The 22,464-nt window shown below is 38.8% G+C and overlaps 1 protein-coding gene across 1 annotated transcript in view; it reads right to left on the bottom strand.

Annotated features, from left to right (window-relative positions):
• The window catches only part of MEGF10 (multiple EGF like domains 10), a 107,285-nt gene that overhangs the window by 32,612 nt on the left and 52,209 nt on the right, over window positions 1-22,464 (bottom strand). The window contains exons 6-12 of the mRNA XM_050913103.1: window positions 19,036-19,282; window positions 18,294-18,414; window positions 16,270-16,406; window positions 12,615-12,827; window positions 6,450-6,624; window positions 5,465-5,585; window positions 2,930-3,093 (exon numbers count right to left, since the gene is read on the bottom strand). Of these exons, the coding sequence (XP_050769060.1) occupies window positions 2,930-3,093; window positions 5,465-5,585; window positions 6,450-6,624; window positions 12,615-12,827; window positions 16,270-16,406; window positions 18,294-18,414; window positions 19,036-19,282 (1,178 nt within the window). The remainder of the gene's footprint in view (window positions 1-2,929; window positions 3,094-5,464; window positions 5,586-6,449; window positions 6,625-12,614; window positions 12,828-16,269; window positions 16,407-18,293; window positions 18,415-19,035; window positions 19,283-22,464) is intronic.

The raw sequence follows: 22,464 nt of genomic DNA, 5'->3' as shown, positions 1-22,464 counted from the left end.
GACGGTGATTCAGAACACAGTAACCTACACTAGCAGAGGCTGCAATGAAAGCTTTCTTGTACTGTCCCTCTAATTTCCCTTACAGCTGAGTTCCTACTCTAGGACCTGGGGTTCCCTTGATGGGAAAGCAATTCAGTCTCCTTTCTGCCTCAGACCCTGAGCTCACTACGTATTAGTCAAAAAGGATACCACATAATGCCACAATTTCTAAAAAAGAGTAGTCAAACATTAGGTTAAAATATATCTTCAGTGTAAAGGTTATTGCATAAACAACACAAACTGTATCACTTTCTTTTCATTAAAAATCCTTCCCTCTGCACTATAGCATATACTCTGTTAAAAAGAGAAGCTCTGTGGCTATGAGACAGTACACAAAATAATATTATTTTTTGGCTATGCAACATTTTTTGAACCAACAAGAGAGATTAAAGTTACAAGTTGAACACCCCTCTTGGTGTATTCAGCTGTGCCAAAAGAGCACAACTGATTTTCATGGAACTACATCTAAACATTTTAATTTGCCTTTCTGCTTCTTCCATAGAAGGTGGCATACACATTTGGGGGTAATTCCATACAAAAACAGTCTGAGAAACTGAAAAGAGCAGAATCTTTACAACTGCATTCTCAAAACAAGGCAAAGTACAACAGTAAATTGATCTTAAAGAAAAAGTGTCAAAACCAAATTAAAAAATGTGGAAAAAAGCCAGTATAATTTAAGGTAATACTTCTGGGGTTACCCACAGCAAAGGCAAAAAAAGAAAAAACATGTCAAGTTTAAAACCCAATCATTTAAATTCAAGGCTAAAAATTGGTCTCAGTCACATTAAAAATCAGAATAAAACCTATATGAAAATTCATCTGCTGTTCTTTGATGTTCATGCCTACATTTCTACTGAGTTCCACAGGATTTAGCTATTCAATTCCCAGTCTTTCAAGTCTAAAGTAGAACAAAATCTTACATTACTTGAGTATAAGGAGCCTTTTGCTCATCTCAACAATACATTTTTATATAGAGAAAAAGAAAAGATCAAGCATTTCTTTTGCACATAATCAGATTTGGAAAGACAGGAAATCCTCAAATATGTTGTTGAAAAGCGGTATTTTTAGTCTGCTATGTATTTGGACTCAAGTCCAAACTTCAGTCAAATCTTGAGTAACAATCTGGGCAGTGATATTAATTTTCTGAAGTTATTGAAACAAATTGAAATACATTGATTTAAATAAACTCTCTGCTCAAACAACAAAAAAATTTCAGGCAACACTGGACACATCTGAATTAGTTTTCTGTTTGTTCTCCTGCTCTGGAATTTTGAGGCAGAATATGCATTTGAAATATGTAAATGCTTATGGACATCATTTGACACAGAGAGAGAGAGAGAGAGAGAGCAAGACAATGAGCATGGGCATGCTAAATTATCTGATATAGAAATGCTTTTAAGCATTATTTTGCTAAATTTGGAACAGTGAAGCAAATGCCATGAAACAATACCTATCTTTTTTAGTAAGTCAGTTTTGGAAGAGCTAATGGAGCTTGGGAGATCTCATTATCCTTCGGAATCAGACACTAAGTGATAAACAAAGCTGCTTTAGAAAAAAGAAAAATGAGTCTTCTGATGGAGATGCAAGGTTGGAAACACTGCATAAACGTGCACAGATGGTACTCTAATCAGCTTTCCAGAATATTTTAGAATTTGTTTGCCACTTTACTCACTGTATCAGTGTATGCTATACCTCATCTTAAAACCAAAAACAACCCCCAAAAAATCACTTCTGAGTATTCTGAGAGCAGTTCAACAGAACAAATTTTCATTCAAAACAGAGGTGTGGTTTCCAAGTTTTACGACGTATTTCAGCTACTCTATCATGTTACTGCTCAGCAGAGCTAGTCCAAACCGACAGAAGCTGGAATGGGATATGGGAAGGGAATTTACAAGGTTTATGTTCAGTTCAGGTGATTCCTTTACAATTATATTAAACCAACAACCTGCTATGCAGATAGTATTGCAAAAGTGAAGAAAAGACAGTGGACAGGAAAAGGAGAGCAGAGAGAAGTTTATTAAAAAAATGAAGTTTGTTAAAAATTTCCTGGAAAATTGAAGTCCATCACTGGAAAAGATGGACTCTGGAAAACCCCATTTTTCATAAAATATTTCATTTTTTGTGTATGAAATGTAATTGAAACCAAAAGTTACATAATAAAACAGTTTTGAATTTTACCATTTTTAAAATTTTGAAATTATATATTTTTATGGCTTCCCCAAACTACAGATTACAAGGTGGAACAGAACTGATGAGGAGTGTGCCTTTGTCAACACAATGATTTCTAATTTTGCAGTTCTCAAAGTCTGGGAGACAGGGGAAGTCAGAGCCCCCATAGAAAGGCAAAGACCTGTCATGGGACTAGGTAGTAAGAGTGCTTTCTCATGTCTGACTGAGAAGGAATAAAAGTTCTTCATACTTTACCACAGATATAACCTAATTTAATTAAAATTATGTTGTTTGATGTGGAATATATTTTTGGTACATTTTTTCTCTCATCATTTTTACTTAAAGTAGTTTTACAGAAGCAGTTTGGATAACATTTGATGCTGATAGAGAGGGAAAAATTTGGTTCTGTGTTTTTCAACAAATTCTAAAGGAGCTGGTGAAAAGTTTGAGGTCCAACTTTAAAGTGTGAAAGCAGAAAAAGTGTTCGTCTGTGCATCTTCATTTTGTGTAGTCATTTTTTGTGTTCTTTGGTGTGCTGCACAGCAGAGTTCTTTCAGAAGAATTGTTGGTGCATGTTCCTGATCTTGAACCCAGTCGTGTATGTGTTACCAGGTGCAGTGCTCCTTAGGGGCTTATCCCCATGAAGTCAGAAGAATGACAGGAGCGTCGCCCTGCCCAGTATTATCCTACAGCGCAAAATTCAGTGAAATTATTAAACTACCTGGCAAGTGAGTTCGCATTTTTCTCCTCTCCAGCCTGGGGCACAGGTACAGGTTCCATCCAGAGCATTGCAAGCCCCTCCATTAAGACACTGGCAAGTTAAGTTACAGCCAAGTCCCCAGGTACCGCTGGGACAATTGATTGAGCAATCTACACCATGCCAACCTGCCAAAAATAAGAATTAAAGAGACATATTAACCAGGTTTTCCCCCGTTCCTCTCTGAGGACATGTTTCCCTCCACCTAGCATGTGGCATCTCTCGGAGATGCGCAATACTGGGCTAACATTAACTACAGGCTAGTATCAGCAGTTTCAACTGAGGACTTGTCAGGGTTTGAACAAAGGTGCTCAAGGGCACCTTGCAACATCTGTGCACAGCACATGTTTGCAGATGGGTGCCAACATACAAAAGCACTTGATGGGAGATCTGAAATGAAAACAGAGACACCTTGAAATTTCACTGAGAAGCACTAAACTATATATACTGAAAGTTTTAAGGCATAGCCCAAAAAAAATTAGGAATATTTTCCCTAGACTTAAGCTGCTGCTTTCATAATTCTTCCACCAGTGTTCAATACAGAGAGTTCTGCAATATGCTTTTAACAGAAATCTTAGACAGAAAAAAAAGAGAAAACATAAAAGTAGCGCATAAGCTGGATTTCTGCAAGGATACGTAGAAGACCTTTTAGATGATTTCTGTACTTCTCTCCAAATACAGAAAAGAATGTAATGGAAAATGGTTCTAAAATGCAGCATTCACCACTGATTATGCCTGACAGCAATGATTCGCAGACTGCGCACTGGATAGACAGAAATGTAAATAGATTTTAAAAAATGTGATCATCTACTGGATACAAGAGAAACGGCATGAGCCAGTCATACGTTATGATCAGCAATGACACAAGCCAAGTTTCTAATTTGGTACCTTGTTTACAGTAAGCGAAGGGAGAAATAATTCTGCACTGAGCCTAATCAATAGACTATGCAAAACACACGTATTGAAATGAAGCTGCCTCGTGCCCTGGATTGATAACTTCAAATTTAGGGGTCACTCCAGGAAAAAATGTTATACTATACTAGCTAGAAAACTGAGACACTTTCTCTCAAGTGACTTTCCAGGATCTATAAACTTCCTTCATCTACATGACAAGTATCTGGGTTTAGTTTAATTTCACCATCTGCTGTCCGTTTTCATCATAGTATGACTAAAACTGCATGATGAACAAGAAGATAGGATTATGCATGGCTCAAGGAACAGTTTTTCTCCTCACAACCTAAGTTACTTAGCAGTAGCTACTTAGCTACTTTAACAGAGTTAAATCAGCTCCACTCTCTCCAGCAAGAGTAGAAGCTGGAAACTCCACATTTACTACACAACTGATTTAATTGTATCAGTCCCTAACAAATTTAGTGACTATTTGTCTAGGTAACTCTAACACTTCTCCCCCACTCTCAACCTTCGTGTATTTTTAGAAAAACTTTTTTGGATGGGGAGGGTCTACAACACAGACTGGGCATGGGATTTGCTTGGGAGCATTCAACAGCCTGCCCCTCTCTTCTCAGCAATCCAGCATCACAGCTGAGGCACACTGGACTTTAAACCCTTCCTCACAGCAGAAGTGAAAAAGAGAACAGATGTATTGCAAGAGCAGATCTTTAAGTGGAGTTCAGTAGCGTATTTTGGGTTGAACAGGAACACCATGTGGATCTGTAGACCTTTATATGGGAAAAGATCTCTGCAGAACCAGCACTGGAGGATGTCTGAGATATCTTTGTTCCAGCCAAAGGCATGTGCTACTGGGAGACAGAGAGGTGGGCAGACACATACAGTTTCTGGTGGAGGTACACTGACCATCAAAATTAATGCTGGGAGGAGAGAGCCAGGCAGAGGGGGTCAAGGAGCATGAGTCCACTCGCACTAATACTGGGAGATTCAGAAAGTTTCTTGTGGAAGCAGGCAACAGTAGAGGGCACAGGCTGGGAAGTGGGTTAGGCAAGGTTTTGTCAGAGAATTGCTGAGGAAAAGAGTATTTGAATAGAAAAAATTGCCAGTAGATATCAACATCAGTGCTAAACTGGCAGGAAGAGGTCTGTGCCTCTATGATGCTGAGAGGGGCGAGGGTGGCAGCCAGAGGTGGTGCTCACCCAGCTGAGGGGAAACAGGGCTACATATTTTGACTAGGAAGGCTGACGTCAGATAAATGGCATACCAGTAGTCCTTCTAGCAGACCATAACACTGACACAAGAGACAAGTGGTGGCCCGTCTCGGGGTAAACACTAGTAATTCACCCAGCCACATATCCAGCCCACTGAGAACTGCATCGAGGAAACATGAACACAAGATACGCGCACTCTTCTCTGAGCAGACGTTTTCCTAGTTTTCACCTCCCGGAGCAGCAGAAGCATAAAGTATCTAGTGATATGGCCTTCAAGGTGGTCTGCTTCTTATTAAGTTTCTTTCTTCTCCTCTACTTCAAAAACTCAATTCCATTTTATGATTATAGAAGAAGAAAATTAATCTGAAGAGACACTTACCTGCTTTGCAGGCACAAGAACCATCTACTGGTGAACAGACGGCTTCGTTTTTGCAGTTGCACACAGACGAACAGTTTACTCCGTACGTCCCCGGAAGACAAGGAGTACCACAAGAAGCACCCTGAATTATACAAAAACAGAGTCTAAAAACTACTTGAAGAGGTTCAGACAATACAACTAATAAATGACCTAGACTGACTCAGGTGCTACAAAAGCCAGAAAACATATAGCCCATGACTGTCCTACGCTGTCATTAAGTTATCCTGAATTTAAGGGAGAGGGAGTCCTTCATGCTTTTTATGTCTACAGTAAGCACTAGTTTTCTATTACTTGCTGTGAGACCTCAAGGCACATAGCTAATAGCACTTGGTTAGATCAATGAACAGTATTTTCAGTAATAAAGAAGTCCTTTATGAAACCAAAACACAGTAAGACAGCAGTTTAATGGAAAATAATGTGGATATGTAAAATATTTTTAAGAACTCATTTGGCTGAAGTTTTCACAGTTATTATTCCTATAAAACAGCCGTACTGTAAAATGTTTTCTAAGTTAGATTAGCATCCAATGCACAGGTAACAGCAAACGTGTGTAAAAGCTACAGAATAATCTGTCCTGAACTGTATAAACAAATGTCTTTGTCTAGAGTTTCTCTGGATGGAGCACAAGGAGCTGGTGCAACAAGATAATGACTGAAACCTATGGTTCCTCCCTTTATTTACACCTCAACAGCACACCCTCATTCTTATCAATGTCTTACAAAGCAACTAACTTTTCTGTCTTAAAATGGCTTCACTTCAGTACTGAGAACCAATCACGAATTTTGCCTTTTCAGGGTCTTATCTTATAACACACCCAGTGGCACCTAAATATCCTTACCTCTCTTTTACTGTGGTAGAGAAAGGACACTCTGACATCTTGAAGAATTTGGCACTTGACTAAAGGCAGTGGAGTCAAAAATGGACTGTGAAAGTGAGACTTATTTACCTTAAATCCAGGGGCACAGGTGCATTTTCCAGTCACACTATCACAGTCAGCACCGTTTTGGCAGCTGCAGATCTGCTGACACGACTCGCCGTAGAATCCTGGGGAACATGTCTCATTGCAGTAGAGCCCAGACCAGCCAGGCTTGCAGGAGCATTCCCCAGACATAGGGTGACAGCTGCCAGGAGGGGATGAAAGGATAAATAATTCAGGACTAAACGTGACATCAATTTTTTTTTTTTTTTCCAGAGAACAAAATGCTGTTATAGATAGGTTGCATAAAGGATCTTATATGCTATGCATAGAGATGGTTTTACTCCCCAAACCACAAAGCAAAGGGTTCTGTATATTTATATATAAATGCATGCCAATTAAGATAAGAAATGTAACATCATACAACATATAGACATTTTGGGAGGACACGGAAAGAAAAGAAGAGGTATCATTTTTCTGTAGCTAGTTGAAAAGAAACCTATCTGAAACACAGTTTTTACCATAAAATGGATATCCGTGGTTACAAATATTAAGGTGATGAAACCATTAACTTCCCCAAAATGTATAGTTAGGTTTCCACTCCAAGTATAATAGGATCATTTCCATAACACCACCCAAACTCAGCAGCATATTGTCTGAGAAATATGATGCTTTGGTAAAACAGCATGGCATCCAACACAAAATAATAACACAGCACCCAATGAGTAGCAAGCACACTCTTTTCTTTAAATCATTGGTTGAAAAGAGGACAACTGGCATCTTTCTGGGAATGATACAAAATCATTTACATTGGGCAGAAGTCAGATATACCATCAGAGCAGTGACCTTTTGGAGAGTATCATCTCCCCTATGTTGGCCATACCTGGTGGCAGACCAGCTGTCCCTACCTGGAACAGCAGTTTCATTGAAGGGCCAGTCAGACAGCTGTTGCCTCATAACAAATGGACATCATCAGCTGTGCAAAGATATATGTGCTGGAAAAGCGGACACAATGGGGTACTCTGTAGTGCTCTGGCAGACAAAGCATTTGCTTAATTCTCACCAAAGGAAAGCCTTAATATCCAAATCCAATATATTTACAATGGGAAGACTGTTTAACGATATTTGTCTGCCACTAATTGAAGTGAAGTTCCTTTAAGTGTGCTGGAAAAAAAATGTGCCTTCGTCCAGACGCATTAAATGACCCATGACAAAAGCCTGATTTTGCAAGATTTGTTGACTCCTTGTGTGGGGGTGTGTTTGAAACTGAGTATTTTTCTGACCATTTGAAAGTTTGAAAAAATACCTACTGCACTTTTAGGTGCTATAATATAAGCAACAACAATATTCTTTGAAAAAGTTGCAACATAACAAGGGAATGCAATATTAGTTGCAACTGCTCTTGGACTTGACGACTACTCTTGTCAAACTAAGAGTTTCCTATTGCCAAATACAACTAACTGACAACATACTGCTGATCAAGGAGAATATGAATTAAAAAGGTTGGAATGTCATTATGCATTCTGCTCTCTATATATTATTGCACGCACTATGACATTATAAGAATTTATGGGTCTCGAAGACATTAAAATCTCTTTGACAGTATTAAGCTGGTTTACATAAAGTGAGAGGAAAGGTCTTTTCAACTAAATGAAATATGCAGCAATGGTTCAAAACTCATGGTGTTCATAGTCAACAGTCCTGGTTATTTGTTCAGTTATAAGTATACCTGCCATGAAATAAGTTGAAATGGAACTATTCTCATATAAAATACATGCAAAATTATGAAAACACATGATGCAGCAATATAAACAGATTTGTCCCCTATTCCTAACTTCCTGTAGGCACCCAGTGGCATTTTGGATCCAATTCCCATGTTTCTTATCAGTGGAAGAATACAGGGCAGAGAATATGAAAAGATTTTTCAATCCACAACCGAACAGTCATTAAGATATGAATTAGAATATATTTATAACTTAAAATTAGTATTACTGTCATTTTAAGACATAAATCCCAGCATTGTCTGTTGTTGGGTTTTTTTCCTTTCAGGAGAGTGGGAGACCACACGCATGAGCAAGCATTGGGTATGAAGCAGAAGCATTGATATTCTGTGCCCCCCAGTGAGTGTCACTAAGGCATACTTGCACATATATTGATTGACACCAAAATTAGTATTCCATAATTTGTAATTAGATGTAGGAAGCTGGAGCACTTCTGAAGCTTTTTGATGGGTTCTCATGCAGTTAGCTTAATTGGCAATAAGATTTATATATTAAGATAGGGAAATAAAGAGAGGTTGAGAGATACTGCCAGTACATCCACTTTTATTCCTGGTCTTTTGTTCACACTTTCTGGAAATGCAATCCTACTCTGTACAGAGACAAAAAAATACTTGTGGGTAGTTGATTTTATATATTTGAAGGATTTAGATGAACTTAATGATTTTCATATGAGTTACATAGGTGTTTCACTATTACAATATCCAACTAAATTCTGTAGCACCCTATGCAATGTAAAATTTCCATGAAAAGCTCTTGTACACGTATGTACAAGTCCATTAGAAAAATGCAAAATTGCAAGATGCCCTAATCTTGACTTTAAAAACACACCCAGACTATATGAACTAAGCATTTATCACACCATAAAATTCCACTCAACCCTATATATGTATCTCAGAAAAAGCATGAGACAAAAGAAACCCCATTAGAGCTCATGTCGTGAATAAACCCTAATTCCAGCCTGAACTATACCAAATTAGTTGGTGACACAGAATGACCCCAGCTAATCTTACCTACAGGTATGAAGCAGTGGTGGAAGATCAGCAGAAAGAGCTTACAAGAAAAAAAACCCAGGGACATCTCAAATTTAGCTTGGAGATCAACCTGAAACCAGTGCACATGCTGTAACACAGGTGTAACGAATATCCTTTGTAAACCTTCTAGATAAATATGCAGCTACAGTCTGCCCTTTTTACATCTTCTGAATGATCATCAGGTGTCACTTGAGTAAAGGCATTACAAAATCCAGTTTAAAAGTGGTTTAGGCTAGAAGAACATTCCTGTACAAACAAAGTGACAATGTTGATGAAGGCAGATCGAGGTCTTTTTTGCTCATTCCTGCAAACTGGATCTTCAGAATGACAAGTTTCTGTAAGCCCCACAAACTGCGGATGGAAGTGGCAGCTGCTGTTGTACCCCACTGAGGAAGCGTGTTTTATGTGGTCTTAGTCTCAGCCAGCTAGCGCTCACTCTAGTTTTTTTCTTGACTATTGAGTAAAAAGGGAAAAATCGATAATGTCACCTAGTCACAGAGAACAGAGGTCTGTGTCTGATTTGCACTCTAGCTCAAATCCTTTCACATATATCAAAAGATGCAATAGAGAAGAACCATTTGTGAAAAAACTGTTGGCACAAGAGGGTTGTTACCTGCTGCTGTCCTCTGGACCCCTCATAAAGAATAAAATCTCTCAAGCATATCTATATGTAACCCTTTACGAAGCATTTAATCAAGGCTGCTGATACAACTAAGAACAAAGATGGGCTTGCCTTTCATCCCCAGGAGCTGCCATCAACCAACAGCAGCAGCAAAATCCCTGTAGCTTAGCCTACGCAAAATGCAAATTATGAATTGTTGCCAAAGCTGTTCTGATGCAATTCCCTCAATCATAAAACAGTAATAGAAATATGTATACATTTTTGAACTATGGTGTATCGTAAGGGTTTTGTATCTTTAAGTATTTGAAGAAAATGGCTAGACATATCCCTGTATACTGCAACTTACGTACACATATTTTACAGCAGTATTTTTTGGTACTAAGTATTTTTTTAATTAACCTTTAGTTCATTTCCATATCTATGAATACTAAGAACGTAAGTTATAACCTAGGGCCCTAAGCCTACCAACAGCTCCTCTTTGAGGGTATCTAAACTAGTGGTCATACCCAGATGAAAAAAGCTTTTACAATATCAAGGCACCTAGAAGTCCTAACAGAATCCTAGACCTACAGACACACAAAGTGTATTTGAAGAAGGAATTGTACCCCGTCTTTCGTGCCCTGGGATTATTGATTGTTACTTTGCTGCTAAATGGGTTAGTGCTATGAAGAAGATCCTTTCACCACAGCCACCCCAAACAGTACTTGTAGTAGGCAAGTAAGGGATGAGGATATTCCCTGATGTGCTTAAAAAGTTGTCTCCTGGCTGACTGATACTCAGTGAGAAATGAAGACAGCCAGACACAACTGGCTTCTCAAAAGATTCTCAAAAGTGTAAAGTGTCTGCAGGGAGCTTTGTCTTCTATACCATTACTCAGATGCCCTTTGATTTCTGTTATTTGGTGGTCTTAATCACTTCCTAACCCAGTAGGAAGGAGCCTATACATGAAAAATATACTTGTGAAGTCATGAAAATCTTTGTTTTCCTCACAGATCATTATGCCCTTGCAAATATTCTCCCGCACCTACAGGGCTGGTAAGTGCCTTTTGATTTGTCATTCAGAGATGAAAATGTTCAAAAAAAGACCAGCCATACGCTGCTGTTTACATGTGAACATTTGTGATCTGATTTGACCACAAGCTGTCTTCCAACAGTATAAATGAAGGAACAGCTGTGTTGAACATGAATCAGAAGTAATCCCTGTAAGATCAGAAATACTATATAGTGTAATGCGTTCCTGTCAAACAAGGCTGCTACAACAGTCTGCAGACAGATTTTCAGGAAAGCAGCTAACCATAATTCATAATACAATAGTATTTGGTCTACTAGCATAATTTGAGAGCTAGATAGGTCAGCATTATGGTGCCATTTATTCTTGAATGCACTGCCCAAAGAATGAATTGCCTGACTTTATGCCAAAAACTGTATTTTTTCAAAAGACATTTCCAATAATGGGATAAACAGAAGTGCAAGCACACAACTGTAAAAGCATATGAATGGAAAAGGAAAAGAATTCAGTTTGCTGTCACATGGTTTGTCAATGAAAGGTATGTTGAACAACTCAGACAATCCGCAAAGTAATTTTTCACAGAGGCCTAACAGAACAGGTATTTCCATGTATGTGCTTGAGTGCTTTAACATCACTGCCAAATTCTGACTAAAGGCTTTTGTCTTATCTATGAGGAAAAGTGCATCTTATATACAACATACAGCAGCATTCTATGCGACAGTCAATAGTTTCTGCCAATTTCTTTCACAGCTACTATCAACAGCAAAAATTTAGATTATGCTCACAAACCTTATCTAAGGTACTGTGATTAGTAATGCAATTAAGCGTAAGTGAATGTGTAAGTGAATGCACAATGACCAAACTATTTCATCAGAAGAACTGTGTTTTGTAACAAGAGAAAGCTGTCCAGAATTGTTCTATAAATATGTTGGCTCGCCTCAACTGACATCTGACATTCCTCCCTCACAGCTGAAAGTTTGTCTCCAAATAGCTATTTTTTTGATTTTCATAACAATATGGTGAAACACTACGAAATCCACAAAGACACACAAAACTCAAAAAATAGGACTCATTACCGCCTGAATAAGGACAGATGGTAAAAGGTAAGCCAATTGGAAAACTTTTCATTCAATTTCCAGGGATCAGATTTTACCTGCTTTCTAGAAAAATCATTTAAATGACAAAAAATGTATTTTTGAAATCTAGATTTACAATCGGTAAGGCTTTGGAAATTTTGTATTAAAACAGTCACCTACACCAATTCTTATTGGTGTATACAGAGAGAGAGAGAGAGAGAGAGAGAAGTGGATTCCCCTCTCATGCCCGACCTGTAAGACTATACATCCATTGATTTCAATTCAGTTATTTCTCATCTACAGTACACCAGAATATGTGAAGGATGTATGATGTATACTGACTTTATATGGTGAACAATATAATGATTTATTCATGTGGTAAATATAGACAAAGGTCACACTTTGTCTTAACATTTATTTCACGGGTCAGAGATCAAATACAGTGGTGAATATTAAGATCAAATATAGTTGCAAGCGCTAAAATTCAGAAGCTCTTTTGGGTTGATATTTTCTTTCTTGATATGGTTAGAGAATACCAAATACTCTTACAAGTCTTTAGCTGCTTCAGTTTGCATGAAAGTACTAGAAAAATCAGGAAATATTTATTTTCAGATTATATTTGGATTTCTATGTTCTATATAGAAAAAGAAAACAGGCTAAAGGGTGTAAGGCCTACCTCCAGGTATTGGGCATGTGGCAGGGACACTTTTTATCACACTTGAGACCATAAATCCCCTCAGGGCAAAGCCTTGTTTCACAGTGTTCTCCGGTGTATCCTGGTTCACAGAGACAGGCACCACTAATATGGTAACATTTCCCACCATTCATACACTTGCAGGTCTCAACACACTGCACTCCGTAAGTCCCCACTGGACACTCATCTTGGCATCTGTGAGAAAAACAAACAAACAAAAATTAGTTTTATTTCCCATAAACTAGAGCTTTTGGAGATTTAAAGGAAATACGGTTTATGAGGAATCTCCTATACTGGTCTAAAATACCTCTTAACTAGAGCAGGAATTTATATAACTTCATATTTAAAAGTGCCTGTCTCTCTGGTTTCTTTTGCTGCTCAGCTAGACAGGCTTAAAAACATTGGCTCTGAAAATTCCTTTGGAAAAGGTTTCCCTTCTCTCCAACAAAGGAGACAACGTGCATACACAGACCATGGCACTTCGCATTCAGGAACCAGAACAAAACCAAACCCTCTTAAATCAGACCCGAAGTATGAAGGAATAAATTTTCAAGTATTTTGTTTCAAAAGCCATTCATCTGTAACTTTTGAAAGTGATCTAGATTCTCCACTTAGCACTAGGGTGAATAGCCAGCAGACACCCACACCCCTGCAGACACTCAGGCCAGGAAGTTCCCTGGCAATCACGCTCAGCAGTCTCTGATGAGACTATTTTCTAATTTTGTTTCCAAACACATGATGTTTCCAGAATACCTTTCTTTTCAGAATTTCATTCTAAACTTTTTTTTGTTGTTGATTTTGCCCTTCAAAAATTCATAGGATGACATGGAAAAATCTTCAGGAACCCGAACCCCTTCTTTTCATCTGACTTTTCTTATAGATGAAACTGAAAATTAGTAAAGACTTGAGTTTAACCCATATGGGAGAGTAGCAATGATTTTTGTTGCTCCTTAAGGAAAATATATCCTAATAAAGAGACTTCTTCACCAAACTTTTCCTCTTTCATTCACAGAGCTTTTAGAAGACAGCTACTTTAGCTAAGTCTTATTTACTTAATGTTTTACATATGAAAGACATTATTTAACCTAAAGATCAGACTGTATGTTTAGCTGTCCAGCCTGACTACTAAAAGACAATTTTCAGTATCCTGCTTCTAAAACCTGCAACCCATTTACTAACGAGTTTCCAGATAGCAATTTCATTTGGCTATGTATTTAAGAGATACAATATGAGTTTGATGTTTTCAGCTTTAACTTCTCTGTGTTTTATAACTGAATTGTTAAAATCGGAATCCCAGTACTACTACAGCATTACTAAAGGCTCCAGCACTAAGGGCACTTAAAATATTTGATTATATGTATGAGAGCAGACCTCTCAGCTGAACAGGTTCATGCCTCAGAGCCAAGGATGACAACATTTCATAGCTCATGTGTCAGGGAAAATCCACGTATTTTTCAGTATAAGCATCTTATAAACTCTGAATTACGTTGACATAGACAAAAAGACAAAACAGCTAAATCCCAGAGCTTTAGGGCCAGTATATGCTGCCATTGAAGTCCTGAGGTGTGCTGTGAACTCAATAGGTGCTATCAGGCACATAACATCTTCTGCAATTTGGGTACCTATAAGTTTTACCAGGTTACAGATTGTACAAAAAATCTGTACGGCACATTATTAATGGTTTTACCAGCTTATAACCTGCTCATTTCCCCAGTCCTATAAAAGAATTTCCTTGGCGGTCTCTTTCCATTTTTCTTATATACTTGGCTTTTTTTTGTATTTTTTTGTATGATTGGTGGTTTATTACAGGAGAATTTCAAAGATACATGATACAACACACTGCAAAATGTAATAGAATTTAGCAGAGCCCTCCGACTGAGGCAAAATAGGTATACGTATTCATCTCATGCTTCTGCAGTATTTGGCTCAATCTGAAGGCAGATTATCTAGAAGTTTCAAGATATTCGTAACTCTGCCCTAACTGAAGCCAGCAATAAAATCCCCTTTATTTCAGAGGTGTAGCATAATAATAGAGCTAATAACCCTGTTTAAATGTTTCCTAATGAAGTTATACAAATAAAGCTGAGAACAAATTTTCTCCAAATGACAATCAGGAATCCCAGCCAAATTAGACAAAATTTAACCTTGCAATTTTTTCTTTTTTAATTGCATCTTCATCAGCTTCTGAAAGACCCTTTTCCACTTCATGGTGAGGACAGGTATCAATGAAAAAGTATTAGGCAGAAGAATTATAAAGGTAGTTTAAACTAGACTCCCTTGTGTTAACTCACATCACCCAGAAACTGTTACATGCTCTAGGAGTCCTCTTTTTCTTGCTGTATGACCAAGTTCCAGGAGTCACCACCACACCAAATTCTCAGACAAATGCTGTTGAAGTTACACACAGAAGTGGAGAATAGCTTAGCACTTTTTAAAACCATTCTTTTTGCTACTGGTATGTACGTGCTAGCTCAGCCAATGCCCACACATTTCTTGTAACACTTCCCTCCCTTGCCAGTCCACTGACATGAAATAAGAACCAGGCCTACAACCTTGCTTCTGACCCATTCCTGCCCTTGGCATATCTTGAAAAACAAAAGAATTGCAAATACAGCCTGTTTTGCAGGAAAAGAGGGAGCTCAGACTTGCAAAAGTGATCAAAATGCTACAGCCTGCAAGGCATTTCACATTGAAGTCAGATTTAAATTCCAAGACGAAAAATTTAATTGCTTTTAGAAACACCAGTGTAGTGCAGTGCATAGACTCTCATACGGGTATTTCTTTGATTTTCCTGCTGACTTGTCTGTGTTGCTTTAAATGCATCTACCACCTTCTGCACTGTTTCTTCACAGACGCAAATTTAATTTTGGCATCCAAATGGCTCTGGACTAATTGTTTCTCTTCTTCATGAGGTTTTTTTCCCCTTATGTCTGGCACAGCTCTCCCCATGTCCTGTGAACACTTGCGTGGGAAGTGCATATGATTATAATACCTACTATTGTTGGCAGAGATCCCCTGGACTGACCCCAGTGATTAAGCTGCTGCTGACTTCAGCAAATGAGTTGTGTGCTGTTTAAAATATACACAGGAAAACACTTCTTTCATCACTTTCCACTGCCTTCAAAAATGCTGTCTTGCTATATTATCTTTCCAATCTACCAAAGACAATTTTTAACAATCAAGAAAATAGAGAAGTTTCACTGCTTCATTCGGGTGAAATACTTTAGGAGACAACTCTCCAGCTTGCTCATTTTGAAGTGGAACCGAATGAGACTCCCTTGCTACTATGACTGCCAAACATCTGCACAAAACCAAGAGCTTCCCTCCTCACCCCTTCACCATACCCCAAACTGCGTCATTCTGCAAGCCACTCAAGTGAAGACCCACAAGACACTGCCAGAGCATGGGCCACAGCAGGAAAATCCTGAAACCAAGCAGTTCCTCACAGAACGGTAATCACATAGGCACTTTTAACTTGTGACCCAGCATCAGCTAAGTGACATGGCAAACATTTCATAAGACTCTTTTAATTGTGTCACAGATATTTTCACTCTGCTTTCTACTAGCTTCTTAACTTTCTCTGTCGTAGCAGACCCCTTGCAGGTTCAGCAGTCTGGCAAAAATAAGTTTTCCTTACCGTTCCCCTGTGTAACCTGGGCTGCAATGGCATTGACCGGTCGCTGAGTCACAGGTCCCTCCGTTGTGGCACTGACACTCCTGGGAACAGTTTTTCCCATAACGACCCTCAGGACAAGGCTGACCACAGACCATGCCCTGCGTGTGCACAGAAGAAAAAAATCTTAATATTAGATTTGGGATTACAGCTTGAATGGACGAGGAAGAAAGGTTTGTACTGAAGGAAGATCAAGGACATCTTGTGTCACTCGTCTAGAGCTGATCTTGGAAATGCCAGACTTTTCTCCAGCTTTAAACGCAGGCTATGTTTCAGCACTGGAGGAATAAGCTTCTAGGATTTCCATTTTGGAAGCCAAAGCTAATGAAAAACATTATCTCTAAGCAACAGTGAAAACACTTAGACATTTAAGACTAATTGATGTCAAGCTCTTCCCAATTTATTTATCAGGAGTAGTATATATCAAGACATCCGGAAATGCCCTCCAGTGAGTAGTGGTGTAGAAATCAGTAATTGCTGTAATGCCCCAATTACACTACTTTATGATAAGTTGTTTTTTTCTGATGAAAGGAAAAGCTGTTTGTAATTTCATTGAAAGCAGCATATCTTAAAAGCTTAGGTAGGATGTCTGCTTCCCTTCAACGAGTTTTGAATTTCTGCACTGCTATTTACATCCTTGGAATTAATTACACCTGTGTAGTGAAGGGAGCATCAGATCTTAAAGACTTTTGAGAAGCCATTTCAAGAAAAACATATTTACAGGCATTTAATCAGACAAAAGACATGCAGGTATTTCAGCTAACATGAGATACCGCAGAATTTATACCTGGCTACTTTAAACCTTCCTTACATGAAAAGCAAAAAAGGTTGTACTGACAAAATTGTGTTTCACAGAATTGAAAAATCTAAAACTAATAAAGAGTTATGCTTAAATAACTACTTGGAATGGAAAATCAGTCAAAGAGCTAAATAGTAATTTATTAGTTAAGACACACACTAGTATAAAATTTCCATCACTGCTTCATATGCTATCCCATTTTTCATTAGCTGTATTTAGGCAGATACAGGGAGTCAAGAATTTATGCAAACATTTGTATTTTATGACCAATAATTTCATTCTTCTAACGTGAAGTGGAACAGAAAGTAAAAATGGCCACAATCCAAGTTAGGTAGTCAGGTGAGTGGTGCTATTCAAACACACAAACAGAGATGATCATTTATAGCTATGTTCTCTAGTTGGTGAAAAACTGATCTCTGCCACAGGTTATCTCAATATAATATCTCAATTATCATGAGATAATTAGAAGTTCAGTAAATGTGGATTTTCACCCAAAATGGACATTTAAATAGAAAACATTATTAACAAATACTATTGATAAACATTATCTACAAATGTATCTAAAGAAATTATTTTGGCTTTGATCACTTTCCAACCTTTTGATCACCTTCCAACTCCATTATTTGCCAACTCAGAGTTGGCAGCCTGGTAGTAGGGGAGGCTACTTGCAGCTCCGAGGTCCATTCTTCTTTCCCCACCCACTGACAAAAGGGTAGAAAGTCTAAAGATAATGTCGAAGTTCTGATGTCCCATTTCCATCACCATTTAACACAGTATCTAAAGGTTTGGAGTTTTTGCCATGCATACTATGCATATGAAAACAGGCACAAAATCCACTGCTAAAACATATAATGGTGTCACCTCCCTATAATATCAAATTATATCTAGAAATGAATGACTTCTAGACAAGATCTAAAGGATGTTGCCTCATCACAGTATGATTCATGTCTTTTGCTTCCCAGAATCTGATATGGTTAAAAAGGCAGCGCAGAACTGGAAGATTTTCAGTAACAGATGGTTTTGCAAGTATTTTATTCCAGTCCCTTATGCTAAAATACATTTCTCATTATTCCTGGCTACAGGCAGACTGCATTTGCTATCCTCATTTGCTACCCTTTTCTGACGCTGCCCAAAATCTACAAATATGGAAGTTTTATGCGGCTGTGTCGATTTCAGAAAGTGTTTTTACCATCCATCCTGGTAGGCAGGCACACTCCCCGGTGACGTGGTGACAGACGCCTCCATTCTGGCATGGGCACCTCTCCTCACACTGCGGCCCATGCTTCCCGGGGGGACAGAGGTCCTCGCAGCTGGGGAGGTGGTGGTGTACAACAGAGACAACCGTTACTTTGGCACACGCTCCAGTCTCCAGCCACCTCTTTATTTTTAATGCTATCGTTAACTTTTCCGGCCAAAAGTATGAAACAGAAAGCAGTCCAACATAAAGAGACGCACACTGAATATTGTATAGCATCCATGCAACAAATCTAAGGAAACAGACCTGGCAATCTAGGAATTATTTCTTCTTAAACATATTTCTTTCTACACTGCTTGGTGCTCATTTGTTGTTACTGACAAAGCTCAAAATCTATTCTGGAATGACAAAGCCAAACAACTCCATGTTTCAATGTGCTTTTCCAAACTTGTAGCCAAATCGTTTTCATGGCGGTCACGAAGAAGCTCCTGCTGTTACTTTCTGTGGCTTTTACTTAGCAGTCCAGCTCAAGAGGGCTTTCTCTCAGCGACACATCTGAATGTGCACTGCAACATGGTTTTCTCAGCTGCTTCTTAGCCATCAGCCGTGCTTCCCTGTGTTACACAGCAGCCAGACCAATAGCGTACTGTTAAAAGTTAATCTAAACTTAATTTCTCTTGTTAGCACTATTTAAAACTTGTATCTCTCCCCCGTAAATAATATACCCACTGCTTACAAGGCACCAGTGTATCCAGGAGGACATCTGCACTCTCCAGTCACGTGGTCGCAGGTGGCTCCATTTTGACACTGGCATTTTTGATGGCAATCGTTTCCGTATGTCCCTTGATCGCAGCGTTCCTCGCAGCGCCAACCTTTGAAACCCGATGCACAGTGGCAGGCTCCAGTGATGGGGTTGCACAAGGCTCCATTTTTACACTGGCAGCGGCTGCTGCAGTGAGGTCCCCAGTGGTCACTGTCACATGCTGAAGGGGTAAAAGGAAAAATTTACAGCAGTTTTATAATAGCTCATGTTACAGCACTGAAGATACTATGAGTCAACTGTAAAAAAAAAAGAGTTATAAAATGGAAATAGTTATGTAGCACATCCTCAGTTCTCCTTGGTCCTCAAGGATCTTGGCAGGCAGACAGAACTTAATTTATGCACACAAATTAATTTCTTAAGCATAAAAGCAAACACTTTAAAATGTGAAGCTGTGAAGTAAATGCAAGTTCTAGTCTCTTCATGGTCAAAACTCTTCATTATGACTCTCCACTGTCAAATAACAGTTATGGTTGCAGTAAGCTTCCATTTACACAGAAAAGTCTTGCTAACTTAAAAAGTAAAAAAATGTAGTCTAAATTCATAAACAACTGTCTGAATCCCACAAGGAATTTGCAAAGCTTACTCAACATAAGATTATGATTTTTTTTCAAACGTGGAAGTTCCTACTTGTTTACATAATTGCAAATATTTCCTTTTCAATCTTGCAATATACTGATAGGGCAAAAGAAAACACAAGACTTGTTTCACCAAGCAATAGAAATTAATGATTATATGGTTAAACTTCACCTGAATGCTAAAAATTTGGTTATCCAATGTGTCTTCACAATCACCTAAATGCATCTTTTCTTGTCTGCCCCAGTGCAGCCCATTAAAACCCTATAAGCAAACCATTCAGAGGTTATTTCAGCATCAAAAGAAAAATGTTAATGTTAAGGAAGAAATTTTTCTTAAGTGAGAAACACAGGAGTTCTGTAAAGACCCAGAAGATTAAGGTCATCTAGAGTTCAACAGGAATGTGCTAATCATATGGTCAAGTGATCTGATTTTATTTTTATGTTCTGTTGATAACAGCAGTACGACGGGAAAGCCTCAACTGCAGCGACTGGAAGCCTGAGCTCTCCTCTTGAAGACTGACAAACATTGTTCTCCCAGTCTTCTCCTGGGGCAAAAAATCCAGGAAGAGAACAGGCACACTTTCCTAGACTAATGCAAAGTAATTCAAGAATCCTCCTCAGGGTAGGAATTATTCAGCTATAGGAGCTGTTCACTCAGGCTACACAAATAAAAAGGGATTAGGGTCTTTTAAAGAATCTACTCCTTAAGATTTTTTTTTTCCCAGGAGAGGTCACTAGAACATGCATCCATAATGGAGATATTGTGAGCACCTACACACAATAAAATACAGAGCAACAGAAAGTAATGTATGTATTATAAACACCCAGCAATACCGTCAAACTGACAGAACAACTGTCCATCTTATTATTGGCCTCTCTCTTTGAAGATGTGTGGTTTTTGTTCTGCACTATACTACAAGGCACTGCTGTCTACAGCACACAGCATATCACAAGTTGCCTTTCCCCATGATAACTCACATTCATTCAGAACTGCTATATGTTTATTTTCAACATGTCAGCATGGAATAGAAGGTGTAATCCTCATGCCTAACCAGTTCTCAAATTGTTGTCAGGAAACTAGCTATTCTGGGATATATATAAATATATGCATGGCTGGTGAGACGTCTGAGACAGTCGCATGTTCTGTCATGACTGAGCAGACACCCCTACTTTTTTTTTGCTTAACACGTTCAGGTAACAGTCTTCCTCCTGCTCCCAGAGAAAACAGACAATTTCAATGATGTCAGCCATTCCTCATGGAATAATTAAAAAATAAAAATAAAAATAAATTTAAAAACCGTGTCCTGGCATGTCTGATAAAACAGAATAATTCAGACTGATCGCCAGACCATGACTGTTGCAGTGCAGAGCTCAGTCAAGGATGAATGTGGCCTGAACACACTCTAGATATAAAGACATGACACGCAAGAAAAGACCTATTCTTGGTTGATAAGTGCGAGCTTGTGTTCTTTCACCAACAGTTGGAAATGGGATATTTGGTGCAGTGCAACAACATTCATGTAGCTGCTTGAAGACCCAGTGTAATGAGTCTCAGAGCCATGCAGACTAGAAACATCTACTACCATGCATCTGCCATTGCATCCAACACCCAGGCACCAAGACTGCCTTGCTAGAAACTGCTTCACTTGTGAAGCAGCTGAGGCCTTGGACTCCCTCTGCTCTTTTTACAATCCCATCCCCAGTCTGCCTCCCTGGGATGCGCCCCGCTGTCTTCTGGAGATTTACTGGAGTCCAAGGTGAACGTGCTGAACTTGAACCTTTCTCAACTATTTTACTGTAAGAGCGTGTACCACACAGTACATAATAATTTATTAGTTTCCTGGCGTGATCTTCTCATTATGTTTGCAGGAAATCATTAAAATAAAACGCATCATATGGCTGCTAATAGGATTTCCAGTCTCACAACCATTCTCCTGGCAACGGCCATGTGGGTAACAAATATTGACTACGCAATTTTTCACTACACCACAATGGTGAAGCATTCCACCAGGACAACGGTGGCCCCACCACAGGACGACTGCATGATAGCCCTTTACACAAAGTCTGTCACCAGCCTAGCATCTGTCTGTGAGTTATGGGCAGAACTGTGGAGAAATTTGCAGGATTAATGGGAATAAATAATAATTTTGAACAAGATGGATAAATCACATATTTTACGTCTATGTCCCCTGACTGATAATCAATAATGTTCCCCATAGGAAATGAAAGTGATTTGTCAGAAACTGATGCTCTGTTTACTATTAAAAAAGAAGAGGGCAAACGGTAGAAATGTTTCCTGTGGTGAGTTTGGTTTATTTTTAATTAGTTTTGGAGGCTAAATTTACCAACTATTACATCAAACTACTTCTGCCTTCCTAGTATTCAGACACTAAGAAAGCCGGGCTGGAAGTTGCACAGCTGCTAATCTGGTGGAATGGGATAGTCTTTGAGTTAATGACTATCGTCATGTTACAGACTGTCAGCTGGAGTTTAATCAGAATAGCTGCTCTGACTGTCCTGACTGCACCAAGGTCACAGGCACACGCACATATGCAAACACTACATGCACACACACGCAAAAGTGTCAGCTACTGGCTTCTGAACAGATTTGGGGCTGTAAATCATCTGTCTCAGCACAGGCTATATGTAAAAGGGGAGGAAAGTATAGAGACAAAAGCCCCATGTTCAGAATGGTTTCAACACAAGGACGATGGATCTCAGCCCCAATAACTCCTGGAAACAGTCTGAATCCTGCAGAAATGCAAAA

The sequence above is a fragment of the Gymnogyps californianus genome, chromosome Z, assembly GCF_018139145.2.
Source record: "Gymnogyps californianus isolate 813 chromosome Z, ASM1813914v2, whole genome shotgun sequence".
Lineage (NCBI taxonomy): Eukaryota > Metazoa > Chordata > Aves > Accipitriformes > Cathartidae > Gymnogyps > Gymnogyps californianus.
This window is presented reverse-complemented; position numbering and strand designations above follow the sequence as displayed.